Source organism: Papilio xuthus, unplaced genomic scaffold (genome assembly GCF_000836235.2).
Source record: "Papilio xuthus unplaced genomic scaffold, Pxut_1.1 DF827570.1, whole genome shotgun sequence".
NCBI lineage: Eukaryota > Metazoa > Arthropoda > Insecta > Lepidoptera > Papilionidae > Papilio > Papilio xuthus.
Window position 1 is genome coordinate 539227 of NW_013531079.1, and position 8547 is coordinate 547773.

General features: G+C 37.3%; 2 protein-coding genes across 2 annotated transcripts; both read right to left on the reverse strand.

Annotated features, from left to right (window-relative positions):
• Positions 1 to 669: 669 nt before the first annotated feature.
• LOC106118541 (facilitated trehalose transporter Tret1) lies at positions 670 to 4819 on the reverse strand. Its single transcript, XM_013313204.1, has 3 exons — positions 4675 to 4819; positions 2402 to 2537; positions 670 to 2238 (listed from the first exon to the last, which is right to left on the reverse strand). Exons 1-3 carry the CDS (start codon positions 4714 to 4716, stop codon positions 911 to 913), a joined length of 1506 nt encoding a protein of 501 aa, XP_013168658.1. The 5' UTR covers positions 4717 to 4819; the 3' UTR covers positions 670 to 910.
• A 1003-nt stretch (positions 4820 to 5822) lies between these two features.
• LOC106118664 (heat shock protein 68-like) lies at positions 5823 to 8003 on the reverse strand. The gene has a single exon (XM_013313355.1). The coding sequence runs from the start codon at positions 7886 to 7888 to the stop codon at positions 5885 to 5887; it is 2004 nt and encodes a 667-aa protein (XP_013168809.1). The 5' UTR covers positions 7889 to 8003; the 3' UTR covers positions 5823 to 5884.
• Between the last annotated feature and the right edge of the window lie 544 nt (positions 8004 to 8547).

Sequence of the window (8547 nt, forward strand, 5' to 3'; positions counted from 1 at the left end):
ATTTGACTACATAAATCATAATTAAAAAGCTTAAGAGAGTTAGCACAGTGCATAGTTTCTCATCAGCTCACTATACGTCCCTATTGAGGAGCTCGAAGCCAACCCTAAGTTAGGTGACTAGGCCATAGTCAACGCTGGTCCAGTGCAAAACTTCACACATATCTTTGAATTTCTTCACAGATATGAGCAGCATCACCATGTTTTCCTTCACCGTAAGAACGTAGGATAGATAAATGTAAATCGAAAAACCCAGGACCTGCAGATTTCAAGTGCTTAACCCAAGAGCCAGTTTGTCTGCCATAAAGTTCAATTAATCGTCATATCTGTATAAAGTCATATCCTCTCGTATTTCATAAATACTTTCTTCTCTCCCTTTGTGTACCTCTTTGCTTTCTTTATGCCCTCGTTAATCTACAAAAATCTTACTAACATTATAAATGTTAATTTTTGTTTGAAAGGATCTCCAGAACGGCTGAATGGATCTTTCTGAAATTTGGCATAGATGCAGAAGAACACATAGGCTACTTATAATTTTTAATTACGCGTGGTCGTCAGCTTATTAGGAATAAAACCAACCAAAGCTCTATGTAACATCAAAATAAAAAAATAACAATTTATTTTAAAATAATTTATTAAACCAATAACATTTCAATATTCATGAGAAAATACCACAAATGTATTTACATTTTATTCACAGCCTTAATTTACAAAAAAGAAATATTGCTACAATTTCAAAGATATAGAAATCACATTCGATTCAATAACTTTATCATACAACACAAGCAAAAATAAATAGATTCGTGTTTTAGCTAATTAGTGGGTTTCTGAGCCCAATATCCCCGATTAAAACCTATGATCTCTGATTTAACAAGGATGACGATTTATGCAAACATTTTTGTCTCAGAAACAATTAGTAAAGTATATGAGAACTACATCTACGCATTTCAGTAATTACTTTACCATTCAAAGGTTCCGCATTCCTGTAATCTTCCGCCGTCCAACCTCGAAAACTATTTTCTATATCTTGTAGTGTCCTATCTTTTGTCTCCGGCATCAAGAAATAAATAACTATAAGACATATAACAAGAATACCAGCGTAAAGACAATAAGTTACTGGTAAACCAACCGTACCAATCAACACGGGGAAGGATTTCACAGCAACGAAGAAATTCAAAGACAAAGCCCAAACACTAATACCACCACCCAATCCACGATATTCCAACGGAAATATTTCCCCAGATATAGCAAATGGTATCGACGATATTCCTATTGTTAAAGAAAACATATAAATTCCTATTAAAAATAAAGGTATCCATTGATTATCGTAAGGTAATAAATCATTTTGTTTACAATATAAATAACCTGCTTTACCTAAATAAGATAAAACACAAATCCCAGCTGTACTAAACAGTAGAGTTCTTCGTTTCATTGTCTTCATGAGGAATACAGCTAAAAGATTACAAACCAATCTCTCAACGTCTAAAGCTACCATAATGACTTTAGCATTCGCATCTGGCCCAATCAATTGATGTACTATGTCCATGACGTATGAACTTAAAACGTTAATTCCAGCGAATTGGAACATCGTATACAAGAGAAACATTATTAAAATAGGCTTATAGAACTCAGGTTTTTTAGATGTTTTACATAAATAATTAAATAATCTTTTAACTCGTTCACCAATCGCTTGTTTCTCTTCTCCAATACTAGATTTTCTCGCTGACTTTTGTGCTGCGATTAAATCTTCCAATTCCATTCTTTGTCTGTCATCTTTTCCTCTCAACCAGAAGAATATTTCGCTTCCTTTTTCATAACGTCCTTTGGATATCAACCAAGAAGGAGATTCTGGAGCGTGGATAATTAATATCAAACTTATGAAAGTAATAAATGAGCAAATAAGTGCGTTCTGTTGCCAACTGAAGTATGTGCCCAATGCGTGAGAGAAAAGGACACCGATAGTGAGAGAAAGAGAGACGCTAGTTAAAAAGGCGCCGCGGTTCTTTGGATCTGTCATTTCTCCAATAATGATCGAGCCGAGAGGTCCTAACATGCCCATGGCTATTCCTTGGAGGAATCTGGCGATGATGAGACCTGCCACATTGTTCACCATCAGCAGCATGAACCAGCCCGTCATGTTGGGTAGGATGGTTAGCAAGTGCGACTTCTTTCTGCCTAATGTATCCATCAACGGTGTGATGATAAAATTTCCAACTATAAGCGCGAATCCGATGATAGACGCTGAAATAATAAAAATTAATGAGTATTTCTCTATCAAATGTTCTGTGTTCTATAAAAATTATAACTGCAAATATCTTTTTTCATTCTTATACAAGTAATAATTTGACTAATTAATATACAGAACTCGTGGCTGTTTTTGTAGCCTCTATAAAAATATTCTCACCTATCCATGACTCCTGGCTAGGTGTAGCGACGATAGGTGAGTCTGGACTGCGCAACGCGGGAATCAGCACGGCCGCGTACCCTATAACCGCGCCATGGCCCACAATGTTCAGCGCCACGCTCGCCGTCACAAAGCACTAGAAAAAGTATTAAATTGTATACAACGCCATCTAGTGCCAAGCGCAATAACTTTAATTTTAATTAGAGGTTATATATTAATTTAAGCTGACCTCTACAAATATTAATCAAATTGAAGTGTCTGTATGTATATAGAGAAAAATGCTGGACTGTTTGACGTGAAAGTTAGCTGATGAACGCGGGCATATTATATGGTACAATTTTTTTTATCTGCACAGAAAGTTACGCGGGTTACCGCTTGTATAAAATAAGACTTAAAGGACACATGGCTATTTAAAACGTTATCTGAATAAGCAATAACAATCGACACAAAACAATGCAAATATTAGCATTGCACTTCAGTTTGTCGCAAAATCTCTGATAACATTCAACACGCGCCAAACATAGACATAATTGATTTGGTATTAATCGAGTATTTACATCTAGTACACACTCAAAAAATGCCTTGACCAAAAAAATCAATGCAATTATTTGCTCAAGGAGCTTTACAATTTTGATAATCATGCTAAAAGATCTTTATCTCTTAATATCTAGACATTTTTAACATAAATGTATACGAAGCAATTAAAAATAATACAAAGATTTAAATGTAATTATTGTTTAATATGTTTAACAATATTTAAACGTATTATTCAACGTAAACAAAAGAATTAAAACGTACACACTAAAAGTTTAAGTCAACTGATTTCCAATTTCTAGATAAATGTAATTTGGCGCGCAATTCATTTGAGGTTATGTTATGTGTCAAATAAAATTAAACACATTTAACACTTGAACACGTTACAATGTCTGTTTTGACACTCGAAAAGTATCAACGTAATTAATAATTATGACTTTAATGGCTTGTTATCAACAATCTCACGGCTCAATGTCTTCTAGATTCTAATGTGCGATAAACATCGCTACGTCAAGGTTAAACTATCGTTTTTTTAAATTACACGATAGATAAAGATGTCTAGTCTATGATACATTGATTTTTTAATCTTACACTATTTAGTTTAAACACTTTTATTATAGTCGTTGGCATTTACGAGATAGTTATAATAAAAATATGGAATATTGGTCAACATGCATCTTTTAAACTTTGCATATAAATAATTTTGAAGATTAAAATTGAAATGACATCACGACACCTTTGATTTATTCAATCTAAAGCTCGCTACACACCTTTAGTTACTGTACAATTTAAATTGTAACGAAAATATAAAAATGAACTACGGCTTTACACGCCGCCATAGAGTCTCGGGCACCGACCGCCTAGTCACTTGTCAAATAAATTACATAGGCTTAGGTATATAAATATAGTAATTTACAAAGTTGAACAATTTAAATCTTATCAAAATATCGATAACTAACTTAGTAACAAGATTTGCAAAATCGCTAATTTTTTCTTAGATATTAAATTATCTTTCATTAACATATTACGTATTATTAATTAATAACCATGAAGTGCAATAACGTATAGAATAAATAGCGGCCTATTTTATCCTCTTTAAAAAAAAAAAACAATTTTTAAGTTATGTCACTTCTAAACATCTCTGATGTTCCATCGCTTCATTATTACAAACTTTAATTTATACAAAAAAAATAAACGAAATCTTTTTTTTTTATTTTTATAAATTTTAGGCAAAAGATCTTCAAATATCCAAATTAATTAATTTTCACTGGCTCCAAAGTAAATTATCGTATGCCGCTATTTAGCTTTTTGTATTATACAGTTTAAAATTTGAAATGCGGTTGAATGAATCATAATATTGTTAAAGTTCAGTGCTGTAAAATACGTGTCAAATTACATTTATTAAAATATTTTAATAAAACGAAATTATATAATAGAATAGCTCCTAATTAATTTAATTCAATAAAACATTAAATATATTAATAACAGTTCATTATTTATTTAACACATAAATTTTTTATTTATTCAGCTAAATAAAAAAAATTATTAATAATCAAACTTTTTTAAACATTACCTTTTTTGTAGCCGCCGTTAAATTTTAATTTACAATTTTTATAGTATTATTTAATATTCCAAACTCAAATTTTAGCAAAAAAGCTCACAATATGTAAAATCTCAAAGACTTTTGCCTTTTTGTTTTTTTTTCAATGATAACGTAACAGATTATAAATCAAGCTTACCTGCCGTAAAAATGGCATATATTTCGACTCGTTTTTACTCATTTTTACACTAACGAACTATCAAAGTTGAAACATGATATTTTTGTTTTTTTTTCACGTTAAGAGTTCCGATCCGTGTAACAGGTTGTAGGATTGTGTCGTATCTCAAGACTTAAATGATATCCACACGATAGAATAGTGTGAGATTAGATTAATTGTTATTTGTTCACTTTTAATATCAATGCAATGATAACTTGCAATGTGACGCAAACGTTTGACTTAACAGGGGAAATAGACAAAAGAATTAAAAATATCTTTTAAACATTCAATGATTTAATCACTTTGGTAGATCGAAATAATTTATAAATTACATTTTAGGTCCAAAGACACATTTTATTTAGATAGAAGTTATATTTATTCACGCGTTTTACTTAAATCATAAGCCTCAAAGCTTTAAAAATAATTAGAATTTATACTTTGTGTGGTATAGTGTGTTTCTTCCATACTGGATATATTTTTTTGCAAATTTTAGATTTATTCTCGATTAGTTAGTTAGAATCGATTAGTCAACTAATAAATCTATAATAATTTCTTTGTTGTTTTGTTGGCGAAAACCCATGAGGAAAATTGTTCAACCTTTTTAATTGCAACTAAAGGCCAAATCGGTTGTCATTTTTGTATTTATTGCATTTGTGACGTCATGTCTTTTGGTGATCGTAGATTGCATTTGGCAAATTGATTTATTTATCGACATATTATAATCCTGCAATAATGATGTAAGCTGCAAGCTACTGGTTTTTAATTTCCAATTAACGAGTCGAAACAAGATAATTTATCAAGAAATATTAATCAAATTTAAAGCTGATATGATAATGCTGAATATTTCAGCCCTCTTCATGTCATTGTATAATAAAATTAATTTTAAATAGTTTCTAAGCTATTTTAGGTTTAATTTTTTTACTTCAAATAGATTTGAATGTTTCTTGTAACGCTGACCACACACATTAGGTTGTTTTGTAGTTTTAAAAGCAAAAAATATGGTAAGGAATACGAAAATAAAACAAAGCTTTTAAACTATTATTATTATTTTTTATTTAATAGAGGATGATTACAGACGATTCAGCTTAAAAATAAATTATCAGTCTTCAGGTACCTATTTCAAACTTAAAAACAAATATCACAAATTATTAAAAATACTGATAGGAATTAAATTTCAAATCGAAATTTAAATTTAATCTACTTCCTCCACGGTGGGTCCACTGTTTCGGTTTCCGTACATGCCGCCCGGGTAACCACCTGGCATACCACCCGGCATACCGCCTGGATATCCACCAGGCATTCCACCATGCATACCGCCCGGCATTCCACCAGGCATTCCACCAGGCATACCACTCTGTGCACCGCCGGCGCCGCCATGCATCTTTGTCATGATGGGGGAGCAGAGGCGCTGCAACTGCTGCAGGCGGTGCTCGTACTCCTCGCGCTCAGCCAGCGTGTTGTTGTCCAGCCACTTCAGAGCATCGTCGCATTCGCGTCGTGCCGTGCTCTTGTCATCCTCGCTCAACTTGTCTCCCGCATCGTCCAACGCCTGCTTCACACTGAACACGTACGACTCCAGCTGGTTGCGGGCGGCGACCCTCTGCCGCTGCTTCTCGTCTTCTTCTCTGTAGCGCTCCGCCTCAGACAGCATGCGATCGATGTCGGCTTGCGACAGCCGTCCCTTGTCGTTTTTGATCACGATGTTCTTGCTGCGGCCCGTGCTGTTCTCCTTAGCGGACACGTTCAGGATGCCGTTGGCATCCAAGTCGAAGGTGACATCTATCTTCGGCACGCCGCGCGGTGCCGGCGGGATGCCGGTTAGGTCAAACGTGCCCAGCAGGTTGTTATCCTTGGTCATAGCGCGCTCGCCCTCGTACACCTGGATGGTTACCGCTGGCTGGTTATCAGAGTACGTGGTGAAGGTCTGGCTTTGCTTGCACGGGATCTTAGAGTTGCGCTCGATGATCTTGGTCATCACTCCACCGGCGGTCTCGATGCCGAGAGACAGTGGCGCCACGTCCACCAGCAACACGTCCTGTATCTTAGAGTCCTGCTCGCCGCTGAGGATGGCGGCCTGCACGGCTGCACCGTACGCCACGGCTTCGTCTGGGTTGATGGACAGGTTTAGCTTCTTGCCGCAGAAGAAGTTCTGCAACAAACTCTGCACTTTCGGGATGCGGGTGGATCCACCCACAAGCACCACATCGTGGATCTGGCTCTTGTCCATCTTAGCGTCCTTAAGAGCCTTCTCGACGGGTTCCAGGGTACCGCGGAACAGGTCAGAGTTGAGCTCCTCGAAGCGGGCTCGGGAGACTCGTGTATAGAAGTCGATGCCTTCGTAGAGCGCGTCGATCTCGATGGTGGCCTCGGTGCTCGAGGAGAGCGTGCGCTTGGCGCGCTCGGCGGCTGTACGCAGGCGACGCAGTGCGCGCGGGTTCATTCGCAAATCTTTCTTGTACTTGCGCTTGAACTCATCCGCGAGGTGGTTCACCAGTCTGTTGTCAAAGTCTTCGCCTCCCAGGTGTGTGTCGCCGGCCGTCGCTTTCACTTCGAACAAGGATCCTTCGTCAATGGTCAGGATTGATACGTCGAAAGTACCACCGCCGAGGTCGAATATCAGCACATTGCGCTCGCCCTTCAGGTTCTTATCCAAGCCGTAAGCCAGCGCGGCGGCTGTGGGCTCGTTGATGATACGCAACACATTCAGGCCGGCGATAGCGCCTGCGTCCTTAGTAGCCTGCCGCTGCGAGTCGTTGAAGTAAGCCGGCACTGTGATAACAGCTTCCCGCACCGTGCCGCCGAGGTAGGCCTCCGCGGTCTCCTTCATCTTTGTCAGCACCATGCTGCTGATCTCCTCCGGCGCGAACCTCTTCCTCTCACCCTTGAACTCCACCTCGATTTTGGGTTTTCCGCTTTCATTGACAACTTTAAACGGCCAATGTTTCATGTCTTGCTGAATCTTGGGGTCATCGAATTTGCGTCCTATCAGCCGTTTGGCGTCGAACACTGTGTTGTTGGGGTTGAGGGCCACCTGGTTCTTCGCCGCATCGCCGATCAGCCGCTCCGTGTCGGTGAACGCTACGTACGATGGTGTTGTCCTGTTGCCTTGGTCGTTGGCGATGATCTCCACGTTTCCATGCTGCCAGACTCCAACGCACGAATACGTCGTTCCCAGATCTATTCCAATTGCTGGCATTATTATATTGATTTATTCACTTCTTGTATATGAATACAATAATATTTTGTACTGCTTGTAAACAACTCCGGTAAACACCGAACTCTTCTCTTCGTCCTCTTTGTATCGCGTTTCAAATTTGACTGACTTGCCGCGCCGGCCGCCGCGCTTATATATTGAACCAATCAACTTCTCGAAACGTCGCGAAGCTACGGGAATCAACCAATAGAACGTTCTGGTGTGACGTCAACAACGATTCAAAACGATGAGTTAGAAAGAGACAATATGAGTATAAGTCAGAAACGAGGTTATGGGGATACCACACCTAAAATTTTTACCGTAATTTTAGAGAAATTGTGTAAATATTTTTTTTTCACTTTACCTTTTGCCATTAAATTTAAAAATTTACAAAACCGTGATATCTTAAGTAACAGAGTTGAACGTATTGAATAAAATTATATAAATTCGCCCGAGACTCCGTCTGCGCGGTATCAAAATAAAATCAAAGTATTTTTTACATTTATGCCAAATTTTAGCAATCCATGATGGATCGCTAAAATAACAAACATCCATCTATCCATCTATTCATCCATCTAAACAATCGCATTTATAATATTAGGAAGATTAGTAAGGTATGAAAAGATTTGGCTTATTTGAAATTAAATCTATTTCATATTGAT